We start from the raw sequence: 21,584 nt of genomic DNA on the forward strand, positions 1-21,584 counted from the left end.
AAACACCAACAAAACCAAACTGGTATTAACCCACTTGTATGTTCCGTGTATGTACCGCCATCCCCCTTCTCTCTCAGGATTTGGTGGGGCTGCCAGCCTTATATCGCCTTACGCGGTTGCGGGGCACGGATCGCCCTTTGCAGCCGCGCCCTCAACACCGGTCTCGCTAGCAGCGGCAGGCTTCCATGGGGCACCAGCAGGTACTTCTTTGGTTACAATAATCAGTTATCTCTTTTCTCTATCTCTCACACACACACTCTGTCGGCCTCACTTATATACCTGTCTCTTCTCTCCTCACCATAGACTAGACACGCAAAGAACTAGGGGGTGGTCTATCGCGGGTTCTGTGCTCTCTCTTAATCCTCGATTTCTGCTCGGAAGTCGGTTCTCTACCTGTTGACTCCGGCCAGTTTTGCTGTTCTCTTGTGAATGACCCTCCTTTGCCGTATTTTACGACAAACTTCATCCTCTCACTCAACATGGTATCAAACAATTTGACATTTTGCATTATTTACTACAACTCTGTGGCACTGTACTATCTACTTTCTGTAACTCCATGATGTCCTTTTGTCATTTTGTGAATTTATATGTCTGTCCTATACTTCTCTATCCGATAATTTTCTTATAATATATCGTGTGTTTTCTTTCCTACATTAGTTTTCTTGAGAAAGACACTTTCCAATCATTTCTGTAATCATATCACATCTTTACTCTTGCCAAATATGAACATTCATTTTTCCTTTCCTTTTTCTTCCCTTTCCTTTTCCCTTCTCTTTGTACCTTCGTATAATCAAAGCCTTACTCAATTTTTCTCGTGCTTTCCTCTATTTCACATTTGTCAGTGTGTCCTCATACCCGTCTGAATTCATCACAATTTAATCAGCCAAATTACAAAACCCCTCCCATTCCACCTGTTGCTGTGCCCATTCTTGACAGCGTGAACATTTCTTCCTAGTTTTTCCCTGGCGAAGAACACTTCCAACTCGTTTGTTTTTCCCCTCCCAATTTTGAGCGTTAACTGTATCACTTTATGCTGTTTTCCTCCCCATTCCTGGAAGATTCTTTTGTCTTCCTTTGCCCTTCCTAACTTGGAAGAAATTCACGACCCTTGACATCTTTCCTCCCTCCATCCAGAAGCTCTCTTTGGGATCAGTAACAGTCCCTTCCTCTTACTGAGCTCGAAAGATAGTTGTCAGGATTTGCCTGCCGTGCATTTCTTGTCGTGAAGAATTTCTTCTCTTGTGCCTTTTTCTGCCTGTGAGCCGGACATCCTCTGACCTTTAACCTTTTGACCTCTGCAGGTCTGATTATCGATCTAACTGTCAGCTTCCTTTTTTTTCCCCTGGCTCATTTGGCTGTTTGTCGTTCTGTGGATTTTCAAGCCCTTTATTTTTCTTCAATTTTTTATTTTTTTTTGAATCTTCTAACTTTCGGAATTTTCCTTCTCATCAGCTTGTTTTTCAACAGTCCTCTTTCTTCGACAGCTCTCTCTTTTTTAGACTTTTCTCAAGCAACTTCTGGTGGGGTTCTCTTCGTTCTGACGCCAGTGACTTTCTGCCTTTTTTCCTCTCTGTTTTTTTTTTTCTCATCATGCCTGACAAGAAAGATTCTCAAGTCTATCATATAAAATCATTAAGAACTTGAGAGGAGTTGGAAAAGAAGCAATCTTATTGCTCCTTATACTCGAACTTGAGACCACTCAAGATATGGTCATGAGAAATGAGTAACTCACAAATGATGATCAAATTTTTGCCAAACTCACTTTGGAGCTATAATCCATCATGATGCTTCATTTCCACTTCCCGTGGAAAGTGTCCAAGAGAAATTGTTTCTATCTTTGACTTCATACGGATTAATACTGAGAAAATGCTAAAGACATGCAACTATCAAGACATTTACACCAAGAAAGAGAAGTACAAAATTCCCTCCAAGTACATTTAGCTGCAGTTGTGAGTACACCCCCAATTAAAACGAAAACGTTTCATACAACTTTTGCGCTATATCTCTGACATCCAACATCTGTATATGAATCAACTCTGTGCTTGCTCTGAGAGCTCTATACCTTGTCACCTTCTTACATCGATCGACGTATGACTATTTCATGTGATGCATAATGAGCTCTTCTTTTCTTTTCCAGTGGGCACAATCTTCTTTCGTCAAAGCCTATTACCCTCCTTTCACTGCAAAGGATAAAAATTTTTTTTAACATGATTGTATCAGCTGAGGCCAGAGGATTGTGTATTTTATATTGAATGTGGGAAGGAGAAAGTCGTACAGATGAAGTTTTTACAGCCACAACAGTGGAAGCCGTTTCTCCTCCTCCCTTTTTCCCTGCCCCCTCCTCGTCCCGCCCGGATCTAAAAGAAAAAAAAAATCAAATGCTTACCATGATTTGTTTTTCGTTCATTTTTCGATCTCACAGACGCGAATGGCAGGCGTAAAACTCCCAATCAGCCCTTATTTCCAAGTGAGATTTCTCATTCAATACAACCTACATGACCTCTTGGCATGGTGATATTTTATGTATTCTTATAAACATGCATCCATCTAGTTAGCATAACATTATTTAACAACACAGAAAAAAAAAAACGCCCCAAATCCATCAAACAAATGTGACCAAGTCGCGCAAAATCAGTCACAAGTCTGCAGACATGATCGCACATGAGACTTTTTGTGCTAGTAAACGTAGAGTCGGTCAAGTAATGCCCAGTTATCATATACATTCTGGGATTTTGGAATTGCAGTAAGAATAAAATCTGTTATATAATGTCGTTCTTACAATACCTTATAAGATGTGCGAAGCAAGTCTCTAGATGCATACATTTTCAGTGAGGAATCATGCTGCTGACTTATTACTGGTTTTGTTGGGATTGGTTACAATTCCATCTGTGACAATGCTTAAAACTGAGGAAGAAAACTGTGTGGTCTCTCTTTTTTGTTGTTGTCTTTTTTCTTTGGTATTTGCTGTGGTTTTAACACACATAACTTTGGGGTCATTGTCAATCAAATCTTGTGAGTTTTTTTTTTCTGTATATACTTCTGCAATTCTATTTTTTCTCTGTTTCTGTCATAAAGAATTATTTTAAGTGCCAGGTGATAAATTATCACTGCATATACATAGATGCAAATACGGTAAATTCCATAAAATCATTGTGGTATAAAATCTACAGTGTAAATTGATGCACTTCGTTTGGGAATTTCCAGTAGAAATTTATTCAAAGTTGGGCATCACAATATAATTGATTGCCTTTTGCTGTAGCAAAGCTATGTAGAAAGTAACACCACTAATGTATTGTGTCATAATATAGCAAGTAGTGACTCACACATTGCAAACTAACCATTGACGACCAAAATATTTATACTCTTTGCTGGTGTAATACATGTAGTGGCATTAACTGTGCAAATACACCTGCCCAGCACCCTCAAGTATAGCCCATAACCCTTGACATCTGACCTTTACCCTGCATGCCGTTCATTGCCTTCCCATAATTCCACCCCGCCATGTCCCAAGACATGGTCAGTAAAAGTGAATATGTAGCTGTGTTGGAGAAAAGTCCCCCCCCCACAACATTGCACTACTGATCCTGCCCCCCCCCCCACGCGTACACGTAATTTTGATACATGTGTACCCCACTTCACAGTTTAAGCACATTTTGCAGTGTGTGGTTTAGCCTTTTTACCAATCATAAGATCTCTGTGCTATTTGGTCAAACCGTTTCCTCCAATTTACTTTGAGGTCGTATGTAAGTAAACTATTTAAAATCTCAGGCATGTGTGTTTTTGTCCATAAGGATCATTTAGCCAAAGTGCCTTCGTCCTTTAGTTCTGTGTTTTTTCATACAAAAAAAGAAGAAGAAGAAAGATTAGAATATTTCTTAGGTAATAAGAACATTGCATTAACAAACATAGTTTAGTATACACTGTATTCTTGAATTTGTTCCACTTTTTATATACAATAAAATGTGTAAGACAAATGTGTTGCAATGACATGCCCTCCTATAGATGGGATACCAACAGACTGCTAGATATAAAGTTGTAGATTCTGATGAATTGATGTGGTTGTTTTCAAAGCCGTAAGCGCATTTTTTCGGGTCAGGTGTGTCATATATTATTCACATATATAGAGCAGTATGATAGGGCAACTCAAATTCTTGTTGCTGGTCTGTGGTAGACACTTGTTAGAATTCTCTAACTCTCGTCACCCTCTCTCTTGCTTTTTCATTCATGTTTCCATAGAGCAGAGGGCTGCACTATTATTTTAAAACTTTTAAGATGTCACATTCTGCTGGCCCTAGGTTAACCTCATATATGCTCTACAAAACTATGTGTTTTTTGTTTTTTTTTCGGGGAAATCGTTTTTTATGGTCTAACTTGCGTCTCGTCTCTCTTGTGTTCTGCGGGTCCCTACGCAGGTGTGCCGGCGTTCCCCGCCAGCCTCTCGGCTCTGCCAGGCGCAGCGGCCCAGGGCATGCGCCTTCCCGGGATGTTCATGCAGCCGGGGACGTCCGTTCTCCTCGTTAGTAACCTGACACCGGAGGTAAGTTTGGCTAGCTGATGAGGAAAAGGGAGGCGAGAAAGACGACAGCGCAGGATAATTAGTATGCCTTCAGGTGATCTGTGCATCGTACATAGCCAGTCTAAAAACTGAGAGTACAATAAGGGGGTCAGTTGGGGGTGGGGGGATATATGATGTTGAGTTGTGATTGGTAGTTTAAATTACTCTTGAGACAATTTTTTGCTGTAAATTTCAATTTGGGTCTCAAATTTCCTATTAGCTGACATGGCAAGATGACATGGTATTTGGGTCTCTAGTTCAGTGTGCATTTTAATCAGGATTTCAACCGAAGTGCCCCCCCCCCCCCCCCCCCCCCAAAAAAAAAAAAAAGTTTTGTACAATGGGATGGTGGTTTTGTCAACATTAACAGAACTTTACAATGTATTTTCGTAAATACCTTGCCAAGCTTGAGCTTGGTACGTTTTCAGGGAGTTGTAACGTATCCATACTCTTAAATAGAATGTTCCCTTTAAAAAGGGTGGAGGTCGAGATCGACAGATCAGATGAAAATAAATAATATAATTTGATTCATTGTTCGTCCTCCCCCACCACTTTATGAGTAGAAACATGATTTAGCCAAGGCATCAGTTCATATTCATTGAGTGTGTGTGTGTGGAAGTGAAGGAAAGAGCAAGTGAATACAGTTCAGTGATGCTTATGAGTTTGGTTAAAACATCGCTGGCTGGAAGAATTATTCAAAAATGTCATTACTTCATTCTATCAGTAGTAATATATCTTGATATAATTTGAAAAGGCCCAAATTATGGGATCAAATTTTGAGATAAAAAGTGTTACAAGACTTCTGATCTGTGAATTTTTTATATTTGTGAGAATCTGTAATAGGAGAAATGTATGCAGACTCTTGAAGGCTCCCAAGAAATGAAAATACAAAATGAAACAAAATTCGTACAACATGAAAAGTGTGTAAAGTCTGATACAAATTTAATTCCGATAGTTTTGCTGATGCTTCCGGCATGTTGAATAGTGTATCAATCAGCAAGTTAGCTCTCTTGCTGGCTTGCATAAAATCCTGCCCTGTCATCTATACACATTAGGCTGATATTCTCAAAAGACAGTGATAGGTTTCCTTACACTGGTTTCCTTACATGCTTGACACTTACTTTTAGTAGAAAAGAGTAACGTATCTGAATTCATATCTTTTACTATATTGATTAAAAAAGTGTATTCAGCTTTAGTAGAGTGCCTGAGTGGATTCATTTCTGTTCTCATATTATTATTTTTTCTATTAAAAAGTATAGATATTACTTTTTTACCTTTATATTTCCTCGATGCCTTGCCCTTGTCTTTCACTGTGTCTTTAGTTTTAAAAGAAAAGGGGGTGAAATTTCTTCCCTGCTTAAAAAAATGGTGTGCCTTTTTGTGTTTCATTGCATTGATTAGGAATGATTTGTCATGACAAGATATGAATAGCTGATCTGATTGAGCAGAAAGTATGCAGTGCTAAGTTAAAAATTAGGTGAAATTTGGGTAAAATCACCTCGTGGGTGAGAGAATACACACTCGCACACACTAGAGAAAGGGTTGTTTGGATTTCACTATATACTTATATCTGCTCTCTTCCTTCAAAGTACCTAAGTATGCAATTCGAATGCGTGTTGACCTGTTTTGAGTTATGATACTCTCACTATCACGTATGTGGTCAAATGAATATCTAAATATGTACCATTATACATTTATTGTATAATAATTACAATTACATTGTCTTTTATAAATCATATTAGTAATATGGAAACATGCAAGTTATGCTCAGTCTAAGGGAAGGTTCATTTCAATATTTTTGTTTATCATGTTTGTACTTTTGACCAATAGCAGTGATGGCAGATGATGTCATCAACAGAATTTTGGTTTGGAAGTTGTTGTTTTTTTGTAGCCATATCCAAGCAGTCTGATGAAAAATAGAGAAAATTATAAGATGTATGGCACACATCATAGATATTCTTGTGGCCACATAAAGCGATATATCAAAGGGTATAATAAATCAGCACAAGTCAACGTGAATTTGCATTGCACAGATCTTGAAACCACCGAATCAAAAAGCCATGGATTCTTCGTGCACAAATAACACGCTTTCAGCACAGAGAGTGTTAATCTTTCTAGTTGCATTGCGTTCCCACAGCAATGTCATTTGAATGGAGGGAAGATTTTCAGTTACTTACTTACCTATTCTGTGAGAGGCTTTTAAAATTGAGACGTTAGTGATTGAGAGCAGCAGGTTCAGTATGTTACACAGTTCAGTGAGCTTTAGAATGTATACGGTCATTATTCCTAATCTACAATGAATGTATACAGCCAAAGGGATGCATGGCGTTTTGTGTCGATATTATCTACTGAAATCAATTTGGGCAGAGGCGCCAAGTGGGCATTTTGTTGTCACAATTTATTGAGTAATCTTAAATTTTTATGCATCTGTATCTGAAAATATTATTTTATGTTGTGATGTAAGAGTAGTGCTGGTTTAAATGACCGTTTAATAATGCCTCTTCTTTCATTTCTATGCTGATGTACCAAAAAAAAAGAACAACCTGCAATATTTCCCATTCTGTTTTCCATTTTCCATAAAATCAAAGAAACCTTTGTAATATGTCATATGACCTTTTTAAGACTGTTCAAAAAAAAAAATTGAGTCTGTATTCTTACAACTGTATACTTGAACAATTTCATCATGTGTTTTGATATTCATATACATAAATATATTTATATATATTTTTTAATTTTCACATTTTTTTCCTCTTCTTTCTTTCTCCCTCAAATCAAACCAAAAACAAAAAAACCTGTCGTCTGTCCTCTCGATCCTCATCCGTCCGCTGTGCCCTTCTCCGCTGTTGCATCCTTCAACTTCCGCATATAGCTGGTTACACCTCAAGCCCTTTTTACCCTTTTCGGTATGCACTTCATCATACACATCCATTTTTTTTTTCATTTTTTAATTATTATTGTCATTATTACCATTGTTGGTAAGAGTAGTAGTAGTACTGTTTTTCATAAAGAGTTTGTGCCTTGATTTCGGAAAGGAAAAAGGTGTTGTGTGTATTACTGGCCAGCCCCCATGCTGTTTTGAGACTGATGGCCGTGCAATAATAATGCAAATTAGCAATATTCTTTCAGACATGGGATCTGTATTGCCTTTTAAAAAAAAATGGGAAAACCCCACAAATTGTATCATTTTTAATGCACAGTTATGCTAGGCGTCAAATACCTCACGCCATCACAGACTGTGAATATGTCCTTTTCAAGATACGAGTCAGAGTCACAGAATGAGTATTATTCTACAATCTTGAGTAGTATAGTATCCAGCATTTAATCAAAGGTACCACTTAGTTTTCTAAAAATTTGGCAGACATGAAATCAGTTGGTCACATTATAGTAACTCATTAGACAAGTGAACTGTGATAACGGTTTAATGAAGGGGCTGACCAGTAAGTGTTCCTGACAACTGTAGGTCTGGTCAATTTCTTGGGATAGAGAAATTAAGATATGCCATGTGCCAAATTTATGCAGTTAGACCAATGTTTGTAGTTGAATACATTGTACCTCCCTCACTGATCCAACTAGCTGAATATCAAAAGTCGATCACAGATCTGCACAAATGAATTTGAGTTTTGACGAATCTGAAATCAGTGATTAGGTCTTTCTTTCGGTTCATGGTGAGTATAAATAGTGAATAAAGTCATAGAATTTGAAAGGACGGCTAACTGTAGAAAGAAAATTGATACTCTTTCCTGTTTGGATAAAATCCAGTCTTCTAGAATGTTTCAATTCTACTTCATCTTTACATAGTTTTCACCTGGTTGTATTTTTTTCTCTATTTTTAAAGTCAGAAACATGTTTCTATGCTTCAAACACCCTGACTTTCATTTTGACTAGTGCACTTTTAGCCTTTGTTTTTGAAAATTGAAATTTGAAATATCAGAAATGTTATTTTAATCAGTATTTTTAATGTTTAAAAAAAAAAAAGTTTAAATGTGTTCAGCAGTCTTGTGCTTTAACTTTGTATACCAGTCATAGCTAGAGATGAAATTTGTATTATTATCTTTTGCACAAATTTTATGTAAATTTTTATTCCTGTGGTAATTAAATAGTGTAAAATTGCATATTATAGTAGCAAAACTGGGCAATACTTTCTAGTAGATCATCAATCCAAAACACGTGAGGAAGTTAAGGCTTTGAAATGAATGTTTGAATGAGGAAAAAACAAAAAACAAGCAAACAAACGAACAAACAAACAAGTATTATATATTCATACATATAATTGTCTGACCTGGTAAAGCATTTTAGAAATGACAGTTCATTGAGTATGTCATAGCCCAAGTAAAACTTGATTGCAAATTTCAAAATAAGCGCAAATTCAAACTTTTATCTCTGGCACAGTTTTATTATGCCACTCTAGGCTGCAAAAGATATTTATGTGTAAGAATCAAAGAGATGAGTAATATTTGTAGCAGAGTAGCGAGTTCATTCTTATTTTGATAAGCCAGGGAAAACTATGACTACTTTCAGTTCTTTGAATGACTTCACATCATTCTGATGAGTGAAGGGGAGAAGAATATGTAGATAGATTTTCATCATCTTCATGTGATTGTGCATATTGATTGTTCTGTATCAATTTGATTTTATGATTTGACATTACATGTTATGTATCGTTATTCAATGTTTTGCCCTTTTTTTTTTTTCTTCAATAATCTCTTTGCTGTGATTTTGGCATTTTTGTCTGTTTGCCGTGCATGACACCAATTCCCTAAGCCTTGTTTGTATCTCCCGAACTCTTTGTCCAACCTTCAGGATAATCATACTGAATCTATTTCAAAAAACAGAAAGAAAATAAATGAATGAATAAACAAGTAAATAGATGAGTACATGAAAGCAGTGTTTTGAAAGAGTGTGTCTGTAAATTATGATCCTTTACAACCAGAGATACAGGTATGGCATATAAGCCAGTATCAGTACACCCACTGCACTTGCTGAACCAAATCTGATGCAACTTTATAAAAACACCTGTTGCAAATGCTTGTTTCTAAAATGGCAAACTAACGCTTTTGCTCCCAGGATAGTAAACCGTCCCTTCCTCTCCCTGACTTCTTTTAAATATACATATATATTATATCTGCATGGTTCTCTTTGTTGTTGTTGTTTTTCCCTCTTCCTTTATTTCATGCCAGTATGGGTGTATTGTTACTAAGGTCAAGAAGTAGCAAGACCCTAATCTGTGGTTTATTCATGTTTTATAAAACTGTTTAAGATCCCCCTTTTTTTTTGTATCGGTTTATTCCTCGAATATCCCGATTGGTGATGACGTAAAATTCATTTGGCCGAGAAGATGATGACTTGTATTGAACAAATCTGGTGGAAAAATCACACTTGGAAATGTTTCACTTTCATGTGACTCAAATAATAATAGCAGAATATTTTCAAGCTTGAGTTTGGATGACTGATAAACATCTAGACCAGTTTCCTATGACTGTGCATTCCTGAAAGACTTTGAACACCACCCAACACTTTTCTGAAGGCAATGAGTGAACTTCTCTGCCCCAGTGGCTCCCCTTTAAGTCTCATCTTGATACTGACTCGGTCTTTCTGCACCACACCTCTGATCTTGTCCTTGGAGATCAGCTTCTTTAAATGTTTTATTGTGCACTCTTTTTTTTCTCTCTCTCTCTTTCCTTGGATCTCCTTTGCTTTTCTGTAATGTTTGTTGTTAACAATCATCGGCTGGTGCATGATCTTGCAAAGTGTGCAATCGACCGACCTTATCTTGTGTCGTCTCTGATTTTTCTTCTATTCTCGTACTCATGGAATAGAATAAATTGCTTCGAATGTAGCGTACTTGCATGGCTGTTTTACTGTGTGTTTCATTTTTTAACTGACATAGGTGTTTATTCTGTTGCCAGAGTGCAGTTTTAAATCTTTTGACGATCTTTCTGTTCGTGATTCATTTGCTTATTTCATTTTATTATATTTTTTTTTTTCTTTTGCAGGTGTGTACGGAGATGTTCAGCGGGTGAAGATTCTGTATGAGAAGCGTGATAACGCCCTCATTCAGATGACGGATGCCAACCAGGCTCAATTAGGTATGTGGGCGACTAAAACGATACAGCATTTACTTCATCTGTAGTCATAATAAACTCGTAAAGCTAGGCAAGATTGCTTATATAGAATGACAGTGAATAAGATACAAACATATAGATGTATATTTGCCTCTTTTCCACCTCTTTACATTGTAAATATTCATGTTTTAGTAAGTGATGCATCACGCGTTACCCCGGGTTACCACGTTGTGTAGCGCCACCTCGCGTCCAATCGAGGACAGCCGCAGAGAAATACATGCACTGTGTGTGCATGTACATAGTCATTCCCGTGCCACTGCACGTTATACTATGCATGCATGGTATGCTATGCTAGCAATAGCGTGTGCTTCAGTGCAGTGCAGTGCAGTGCAGTGCAATGGCTAGCGTGTGCTAGCTCCAGCACCAAAATAATTTCCACTTTTTGCCAACCAAGGGTACAACCTTTAAAAAATAAATAAATATTTCGACAAAATGGCTGATTTTTATTTGGTACCCCGGGATACCAATTATGTCATAAGTAGAAGAAACAGACTAACAGACTGTATGAGATTAGGCCATTTTTTTTTCCGTGCTTTTTCTTTGATGTAGGGACTGATAGAATGTATGTTATGTATAGACGGGGATCAATCTAGTAATAAAGGGATGAATGTTGAATGGCTTTTATGGAGTGCTTTTAATATTTACAGCTGTTCAATGGTTTAATTTGAAGTATGCAGACATTGTTAGGGAAATGTTACTCATGTTTCTTTGTTGTCTTTTTTTTCACACAACATCCTAGTATTGAGTTCTATTTTCAGTTTAGTTAATGTACAGAATACATATGAGAATATGAAGTTCAATCAGCTTGACCAAGTTCTTCACTTAAAGGGATAGATGCACATTGGTGTTGACAACATATTCAACTGTGGAGGGCAGAATTTTTTTGTTTTGTGTGAGTATTACATACGTGCAAAAAACTCATGTATATGAACTCCACGATTCTTCATGAATTTTTGCGTGAGTTTATGACCGCAATCGCCCGATCATTTTACAGCCATGAAGCACTTGTCGGGGGTGAAGCTGTACGGCAAACAGATCCGCGTGACGTCGTCCAAGCATCAAATGGTTCAGCTACCCAAAGAAGGCCAGCCGGTAAGGAGAGCGGCGAGTCTGCTGCCATCTACAGTTTAGACGTTGTTTCATTTTATTTGACTCACATCAGCTTTCCAATCATCGGTCTCTATGTAGAGTAAAACAAGCCTGTATTGAGTTTGATTGCAGATTTGATAACGAGAAATTAGTGGTTTCGGCTGTAATCATGCTGACTTGAAAATAGAGTAATATGCTACAGCTACAGGAGCTTGGAAGAGTTTTTCTCCTATGTGAAATTTGATAAGACTCTTCGAGAGACGTGTGGCCAGTAGTTTTTGTAAAGGGGACCGTTGGTAGAAGTTCAGGGCACTACCATATCACTGTGTTGCCCTGATTTCTGATAATGAGTCCTTCATTCAACCCAGAACTACTTCATTTGCTCCCTTCGTGTTGCTAGGACGCCGGTCTGACCAAGGACTTCAGCACGTCGCCGCTTCACCGCTTCAAGAAGCCCGGCTCGAAGAATTTCCTGAACATCTATCCACCGAGTTCAACACTCCATCTCTCAAACATTCCGTGAGTTTTCCTTCCGTTCAAAACTATTATGAGTTTTATCGCAAAAGGAGTTAATCCCATTCGTGTTAATTTGAGATATTTGCAATTAAAGCTGCTGAATAAACAACAAAAATTATAAGAAAATATGGGATATTTTTCATCATAACTTCTAGAATATTGCTTGTTATGTAACAAGTGAGGTATCACTGGAATGTTTTTTTTTTGTTCTATCTGATGATAGACTTCATTTTAAAAATGTTTAAAAATGGCACTTAACACATTTTCAACCAAATTCGTCACATGTAAATGTATCTTGTCCTCTGCTGGTACTAGTACTATTCTTTGGGAAGATAAGGATTATAAGAATCTGTTATTCTTTGAGCGATCTTTCACCAAGATTGCTGTCATGGCAGCCATCTTTATAATGCTCTGTAATGTGGAAGCAGTTAATCATCAACTGACTACACATACATGTACCTTTGTAGAGATGGTGGACTTACAACCTTCTGGCTTTGCAGCCAGTGTGTACGAATGCATATTAAAAGTGTGAGGTATTCACACTTTTATGTGTGCCACGATGTGTTTTGTCAACTCATTGTGATGTGACCCTTTATCTTAACTGTTTTCTTCCTCGTAGGCCCACTGTTGATGAAGACACATTAAAAGATGCATTCAGTCAACATGGTGCTGTGGCCAACTTCAAGTTTTTCCCGTAAGTACTTTGCTGTACTAACACAAGAACTTACACACATCGTAGTGATTAAATTGCCAGTCATTCTTCTCCCAGATGGTCAGGAGAATTTTGGAATGACACCTGTTACACTAGGGGAAAAAAAAAGAGAAAGCTGACAGGAAATTCGAAATAGATTGATATACAGAATCAGAAAGGAATGATCACATTACTGATACATTTTCATGTGTACTGCTGCCTCGTATATAATTTCCACTTTATTTTATCTGTTGATTGCATCTGTTGATTGCATCTGTTGATTGCATCTGTTGATTACATCTGTTGATTACATCTGTTGATTACATCTGTTGATTACATCTGTTGATTACATCTGTTGATTGCATTGATGATTACATCTGTTGATTACATCTGTTGATTACATCTGTTGATTACATCTGTTGATTGCATTGATGATTACATCTGTTGATTACATCTGTTGATTGCATCTGTTGATTACATCTGTTGATTACATCTGTTGATTGCATCTGTTGATTACATCTGTTGATTACATCTGTTGATTGCATCTGTTGATGGCATTGTTGATTACATCTGTTGATTACATCTGTTGATTACATCTGTTGATTACATCTGTTGATTACATCTGTTGATTGCATCTGTTGATTGCATCTGTTGATTACAAGTGTTGATTGCATCTTGATTACATCTGTTGATTGCATCTTGCAATTTTCACATTTCTCATAAAACCATTTTGGTATGCCATGATATATGTAGTAGATAACAACAGGAATGACAGGTTTGTTTCTGATTTTTCCTCCCACAGGAAAGACAGGAAGATGGCTCTTATTCAGATGGGATCGGTAGAGGAGGCGACACACGCCCTAATTGTGAGTAATGCCCCGCCCCCTTCACTGTGACCACGCCCTCCTTCCAGAAACATTACCCCTCTTTTGTTTTGAGCATCATCTAGGTAGATTGTAGAGCAAAACAACCACAAGCTTAAAGAGGAAATCCACCCCCCCACCCCCCCCAAAAAAAAACAACAACACAAAACAAAACAAAACAAAAGAAAGAGAAAAAGTATTTCTTACAGAACGATACAAAAATGACCAAAATCTAATCAGAAATATGGAAGATATGACATTTTGAAATATCACATTTTTTCCGAAAACATTTCTTGACCAGTCCTTATGAATATTCAAATGAGTGAGTTGATGATATCATACCATCACAATTTTTCACGTATATTTTATATGAAGTTTGGAAATATTGTTATTTTTATCTAATATAAATAAAAGCATGTTCCCATACCAAGATATATCAGAGTTAGAATTTGTTCTCTTTTGTTTTGGGTGGTTGTAAGGCAAGTTTAACATTTGTACAGCTGAAATGTGAGATTGTTGTCATTTCTGTATATGAAATGAATAAGAAATTGTGAAAGCGTGACATTGTCAACTTGATGATTTGAACATTCGTAAAGACTGGTCAAGAAGTGTCTCCCCAAAAATTATGAAATTTCAGAATGTCATAAGTTCCTTATTTCTTATCCGCTTTTTATTATTATTATTTTTTGCACTGTTTTGCAGGGATTTTTTTCACTTTCTTATGAGATTGATAAAATTTTGGGGTGGATTTCTTTTTCAAGATACAACTCAAATCATCATCAGTACACCAACCACGAGCATATCAAATTAGTGATCATTTGCAGTACATGCAATAGCAAGAAGATTTCATGTTACAAGTCCCAGTGTTTCAAATGTTCTCTCATCAGTGATTTGTCCCGTTTTTGCTGGTTCTTCTTTCAGGCAATGCACAATTATCAGCTGGCTGAGTCCAACCATCTCCGAGTGTCATTCTCCAAAGCCCAGATCTAGGTGGCAGCATCGTGGGCGGCGGGGGAAAGAAATCAAAAAGATAGAATTACGCGAAGCAGTACATCTACAAGCACAATAGGTCACCCTTGTGGACCGCCGACGCGAGAGAGTGAGAGAGAGAGAAAGCAAAGATGTTTTTTGTTGTTGTTTTATGGAGAATTCACCCTTTGTGCCATTAATATTGGGATCACTCAATGCAAATACGACGTACAGCGAATTAAGAGAAGAACAATAGTCTTTGATAATCGTTTCCCTTTAGCCCCCGTGAGCGAGCAAAAGATCGGCAAGGGACTTCTGCGGGAAGAAACCGTTGCTCGGCAGAACTCCGGATTGAACGGCGTCGCTCTGGACAGCATTTGACACTAGTGACGCGATTTTTTTTTTTTTTTTTGTTGCTGTAAATGTGGCAAGCAGAAAGAGGCACAGTACAGCTTGTTTGTGTATCTTATACATCATCTTGCATGTGTACTCACAGGGTGTTTCTGTCCCTTGAATTTTTGCTTTTCATTTTGATGATTTTTTTTTTTTTTTGGTTGCTTTTGCGTGGTGTTATTCAATCTCTCCCCTCCCTCCCCAATGCAAAATCTTCTCGTCGTCTTGAATCCACTACAGTGGCGTTTGAAGTTGCGGAGTGTTTCTATGAAACAGTTGCAACTGAAGTGTGTTCTTGTCATTTCACTTATTATCATTATTATTTTTATTTTTTGTGTGGGGTACTCTTGACTACAACTTTGTGGCAATATTTTGTGACAAGAACCTCTTAGAAGCATGTTGCAGAAGTTTCCTAAGGCGCACTGTTTACCCATCTCCCTGTCTTTGGCTTACAGTGATACATTGTATATAGATTAAAACTTTTAGGAGAAATTTAGATGGATTAGGAAGATTATTGACGATGTGCGGATCTCTTATCTGCTTTATTTCTGGTGTACGAGTTATCGATTTCTGTTTGAAAAATGTTTCTCGATTATCTGCATGAATTCATTTTCTGGGAAGCGCCGTTTTGATTTTTTCACGCGCTTCTTGTCTTCTGGATTGTACTGTGTTGTGGTGTATATTTCATTGATTTACTGCATATTCTCTCTCTCTTGTATCATTAGTCCCAGATATAGCGGATTTTGCTGTCCCAAAAACATGTCTAGGATAAGCCATCAATGTTTCGTCAGTTTTGATGTTTTTGAAATCATGCGATTTGGTCGGAGAAGAGGAATTAGATGACCTCTGGGTAATCACCTTGGTTATATCAAGTTTCTAATCTCTGTATGTGTATAACTCGAATTTACTTCTCCAAGTGCTCCAAGAGCAGTATCCTTTGATTAACTTTGATTCTTTGAAAGAGAAAAATCAGCTTCATCATTTCTTGCAAAGCAAATTCTCTCTTGAGTGGTTTTTTAGATCTTAGATCTTAGGTTTTTTTTGTTGGTGTTTTGTGTTGCTGTGCATGCTTTACTAGCATAAATCTCTCTTTCAACAAAAAAAAAAAAGAAGGGAAGAGAAAAAGACAAGAAGAGTGGAGATTCAGTGTCATTCTCCGAATGAAATGTAGGTAAACACGTAGCAATTTTCTGTGGACAGATAGAAACTAGGGACTGACCGCTTGTATTGGTGAGAAATTGACAGAAGAATCAACATTCCATTTTAAGTGTGAGCGCAACCCTATTATTTTTCGTGTTCCATCTTAATGCTTGGCAAAGCGTGAAACGTGCCTAACGACCACGGAGTTGTCTCTGCCTGGACGTGAACAAGTTTGAAGGTGATGTGATGATAGTCTGGCTCGCCGAAGCAATAATAAGAGAAACTTTAAAACACAGACGGAAAATCAGGTGCTGTATGTATGACAGTGTTCTGCAGTGCTGCTGACTAGGAGATAGTCTGCCTGCTTCAGACCCTGTCGTCCAATTTATGACATCCCCTATACCCGATGTCTGTGTGAGCATTGCTTCTTGTGTAACATGCATGCCTTAAGTGGATGGTATAACATCACGTCATAGATCCCGCAATATTTAAGACATCCACTCGTGAGACAATCATTGAGTCAAAAGAATGGACAGCAATTCAATGGAAGAGATATTGTGTGGTGTGTTTTTTTTTTTTATTCGTTAAGGCACAATGAATGGAGCAAGAGCTCAAAATAATTGAGGCTGTAGCGTATAAATCTCCTGTTTTGAAGTGCGCTGAATTTATAACTTATATAAATGTCAATTATTCTAAACACAAAATGGAAATATGTGCAGTAATGTATCGTATTGTTCATCTACTGATTTGTTTTTTTCATCTAATGTATTTCGTAGGATTTTTCTCATCTTTCACGATATGAAAATAATGCTTGTGTTGTATATTCAGAGATTGAAATCTTGTACATGTTATTTCTAGATTAGAAGATTTTTTTTTTCTCTCTCTCTCTCCCTTCTTGTTATATCTGCAGTGTGATATTATCATGTTCATTGAGAATGAATAGGCCCAGCTGGGAAAATTATGGCATCGTAAACTTTTTCAGTGCCCCGCTTTTCATCCCTCCTGCTTACCCCTTTTTTCTTGTACCTATACGTTCCCTTCCATTCTTAAGCAAGTGTTTTAAATAGTGTCTAGTCCCTATTTCAATTGTCTCTCCTCACCCTCACGTAACACCACTCTGGGTATGTCCTTTGTGCATATGGCTGCTAAAGAAGAAGATGATCGGGGAGAGTAGGAGTAGGAGGTTAATGCTGCTGTGGTTGGTTTGTTTTTCTGTGTGTTTTTCCTTTCCTTGACTTCTTATATCGTAAGGTCACATCTTAAGTTCCCGTGTTCTGGAACCCCGAGGCTGATTAAATGTGCCTTAATGCTGGGTGATGACTAAAATAGCTTGAAGTGAGTCTCGCAAGTTCTGGGCAAAAGCGATGAATGCATCGAGAAATGTAAGGAGGGAGAAGAAGAAAAAAAGAGGCCCCGCTTTTGTTAAAATTGGACATGTTATGTGTAAGCCACTGGACATGGGGGAAATCATTGTATAGTCTGAACATGGGGTTGTGTTAAGTTAGAAAATCCATGGATATGTTCCACAACGCTTCACTTGTGTATGCATTGTGTTCACATTGTAACTGTGATGCAACCCAGCCGTGTGTATCTGATGCTATGGATATGGATTTTTCTATTAGATCCCCCATCCGTTGCTATTCTTCTCACTATTCAACATAAGTTGGTGTACAAGTATGTCAGTTATTCGGTTTGTATCAAAAAGGCGCAAGGGCACAAAGCGAAGGGAACTATTTCCGTGTGTGAGGCATTTCATTACAAGCCTCTGAGAGAGAATACATTTTTCGCTGATTGACTTTCTGATTTTATTAATCTTGTATATGTAGTGTAAAGGCAAGTTCATATTATTCCATGTCTTTTATCTCTGTGGTATTCATAACTATGTGGCTTGTAAAATTTGACACAGGATTACAATGTAGCTTTCAGATTACTGTAGACCGTAGAGTGTACCTTTGGCTAGCTAAGATTTTAAGTAAGCAGTGGTTTTAGGTTACGTATCAATGTTACTGCTATTTTTTTCATGTTCTTACGAGGAGGAAACCTGTTTGAGAGTATTTTCCCCTTTTTTCTTTTCCCGCTCCTTTTCCCTCTCAAAGAGTAGACCGTCATTACGTGTGCATTTTGTGCTTACTTTAAAGCCTTGTGCACACATTCATCATATATCTTACTTCTCAGCAGCTTCTTCATATCGAAGTTTAACACCTCTAACTTCACACATCTTTGGCTGGCAGCATGTAATGTTTATCACACGTAGAAAAAAAATTTGGCGAGTGATTTTTTTTTTTCCAGCAAGCATTAACACGCACACCAGTTTTTTCTGCCTCCCCCCTACTTCACTGTATATATATTTGTTCCTCCCCTATTCACATTGTGTTAAGTGAAGACGGCTTGTATTTTACTTTTTTTCTTCCTTCGTCATGAACTTTTTTTTTTTTATTCCAGTTTTGAGTTTATTACTCCCTTGTCACATCTACACTTGTGTGAAAGTAACTCACTCACCCCTATCTGTCTAAAGCCCTTCGATCAGACGCACTAAGTGTGAAAGGGTCTATCGCTACACTTCTCTCTATTCTGCAAGTCGTTGGCTTTGTCCACTACATCTTGTTGCTGTTATACACACTCGGAACAAAAAGAAAAAAGAAAGAAAAGAAGGACACACACACACAGACAAAAAAAAGACCTGGAAAGAAATGCCTCCAGATATGTGACACCCTGTACCTATTAATTGAGGCCATTCCGCTCATTTCTAGGGACAGGGTGATCGCAAAGAGAGCGTGGGATGAGAAAATCGTGTGTGATGCATTTCTTTCCAGTCGTTCTAGAGGAAACTGATGCTGCTGCTGCCAGGACACATTTTGGCGTTGTAGTTTATACCCTGTAAATTGCGCAAATCAAAGAAAAATTTTGGTCACGCTCCGTCATAGTTACCGTAACCGTACCAAGCAAGACTTTATGGACTGGCATTGACCCATCAACAGCAAGACACAAAGTTTGTCTCCATTTTTGCATAGATTCTCTCGCCTTGGTCTCAAACGCATCCCTGCACATAAGACTGCAGGGAGGAAACCGCGAACTAATGATCAATACCGTTTGGTCACATGATCAATACCGTTTGGTCACATGATCCCCGCGTCCTGACAGCAGTGTGTCCTTCGGAAGTGGTTATGAGTTGTAATTGCTTTCATTCACCCATGGTCATCAAGCCACCGTGTATCCCGCCATTTTTTATATTGAGTTTTGACTTTCTCCTCCTCCTACGACAAACGTTTATCCTTTGTTAATTTTTTTCTCTCTATTTTCTCCTATTTCTGCTAATAAACTCTCAATACTGTGCGAAAAAAACCTTCTCTCGTGTCCTCCTCTCCTCTCTCTGGCTCTTCTCCGATCATGTATTCTCTTTTTGAAAGAACAGTCGTATTCTCTTCAGTCTTGTATTCTGCCGTTCTTTCTTCATTGCAACATATGTTTGTGTGTGTTATCTCAAGTGTGAGGCTGTGGTTTTTTTTTTTTTTAACTTCTCTCATTTTTCTCTCTTTTCGTGAGGTTTGTTTTCCAAATAACATTTTTGTTGCAACTTGCTAGATATCTTCTTTTTTTTTTTCCTTCAAGTAACCAATTTGTTAAGTGCATCTTTTTTTTTTCCTTCGTGTTCTCAAATGTAGTTGTGCTAGGCAAGTCTCTCTCTGTTTGAGACAATAATTTGTGTGGTGTAACTAGAGCTAAAAGAAAATCGTTTGTACTTGATTAATTTATTGATATTATATATATACTCCAATCCCAGCCCGACATCGTCTTTCATAAACACTGGCCTCCGACCTTTGACCTCGCACAGGACGGTCAGTCTGTTGAGCACACACAAAGGGTCGATGACCACTTGCAGACATTCCTTTGACAATAATGATGATTCCTGTTTTTATACCAAAGTTTTACTTTTTTTTCTGTTTCTTTTTTTGGGACGTCAAGACAGATTTTAACGCACAAGATTGTGCTGTGATGAAGTAGCTCATTCAGTAGCTTTGTTCATAATCAGTCGATGAATCTCACCTCTTCTGAGAAAAACAAAAACAAAACAACAACAACAACCAAACTACAACTTTTAGCAAATTTGGACTTGGAGTATTGTATAGATTTTAGGAAATATTTTAAAACATCTTTCTTTCTAGGTATGTAATAACAGGCCTACACAGTTATTTTTACTATTATTCTTTTTTCAAGAGCCTTTCTGGGATAAAATAGAGAACAGACAGATTGTCTGTTGTTTTTGTTTTTTCTTTTTTTTTTTAAAGAAAAAAACCTTGAGATAATACTAGGGGAAGAGGTATGTGCCTTATCCCCGGTATCAAACATATCTTGACTTAAGGAGATCTCAACCGGTCAGTGGCCCTCATTGCCGGCCGGACACTGGCCGCGCCCACTGATGCGGCCCATCTCCCCAGTTGCCTTGGTAACTAAAGGAGGTTTCAAGTGTGTTGTACAAAAAAGAAAGAAGAAAAAAATACGTGAGAAAAAGCATAAAAAAGAAGAGATTGGATATATTAACGTGTGATTTTCATGGTAAATTAAAAAAAACTTGTTTTATACAAGAGGCTGATGGAAAGTTTGGTGCCGTTGATGTGTCTTTATGATACGTGCATGTGATTTTTCTTTCACCATATTTTTCCCCTCGTTATTTTTTTTTTATCATTTTTTTTTTTTTACTGTGAATGTAAATGCATGGTGATCAAGCTGCACATTTATGAGACAGAGTATGAAGTGGGAATGATTTATATTTGTGCACTTTGACTTGTGTGAAAGTGACTGTGTGTGTCTGTGTGTTCGTGTGGTGATTGGTCTATTTTCTTGTGTGTGACAGAGGAATGGGCATTTCCCATTGAAAAAAACAAACAAAAAACCCCAAAAACCTCTACTCATAGTGCAAAGGTTCCCAGAATGCTGAAATAAAACAGGAACTGTAATCAAAGTGTTGTAGACAAGAGATGATCTTAGAAAGATTAGATGTGACAGATTAGGATCTTCCCAATTGCAAAATGTCAGGTTAAAAGCTCAAGAACAAACCAAGCACACACAAACACACACACACACAAACGCACGCACACTTTTTTTATGCCTCCGCAACGAAGTGGCCGGAGGCATTATGTTTTCGGGTCGTCCGTCCGTCCGTCCGTCCGTCCGTACGTCCGTACGTCCGTCCGTACGTCCGTCCGTACGTCCGTCCGTACGTCCGTCCGTCCCGTTTTGTTTTTGTC

At 37.8% G+C, this 21,584-nt stretch overlaps 1 protein-coding gene across 1 annotated transcript in view; it reads left to right on the top strand.

Moving 5' to 3' along the window:
• LOC139744784 (polypyrimidine tract-binding protein 1-like) overlaps nucleotides 1-20,935 on the top strand; it is a gene marked incomplete at its 5' end in the record, with an annotated part of 36,518 nt that extends 15,583 nt beyond the window's left edge. The window contains 9 exons of the mRNA XM_071655200.1: nucleotides 78-200; nucleotides 4,413-4,537; nucleotides 7,425-7,458; nucleotides 10,549-10,641; nucleotides 11,672-11,769; nucleotides 12,167-12,285; nucleotides 12,902-12,976; nucleotides 13,776-13,839; nucleotides 14,758-20,935. Of these exons, the coding sequence (XP_071511301.1) occupies nucleotides 78-200; nucleotides 4,413-4,537; nucleotides 7,425-7,458; nucleotides 10,549-10,641; nucleotides 11,672-11,769; nucleotides 12,167-12,285; nucleotides 12,902-12,976; nucleotides 13,776-13,839; nucleotides 14,758-14,826 (800 nt within the window). The remainder of the gene's footprint in view (nucleotides 1-77; nucleotides 201-4,412; nucleotides 4,538-7,424; nucleotides 7,459-10,548; nucleotides 10,642-11,671; nucleotides 11,770-12,166; nucleotides 12,286-12,901; nucleotides 12,977-13,775; nucleotides 13,840-14,757) is intronic.
• Between the last annotated feature and the right edge of the window lie 649 nt (nucleotides 20,936-21,584).

The sequence above is a fragment of the Diadema antillarum genome, unplaced genomic scaffold (genome assembly GCF_040938485.1).
Source record: "Diadema antillarum isolate AM-2024a unplaced genomic scaffold, OU_Dant_1.0 seq00001212_RagTag, whole genome shotgun sequence".
NCBI lineage: Eukaryota > Metazoa > Echinodermata > Echinoidea > Diadematoida > Diadematidae > Diadema > Diadema antillarum.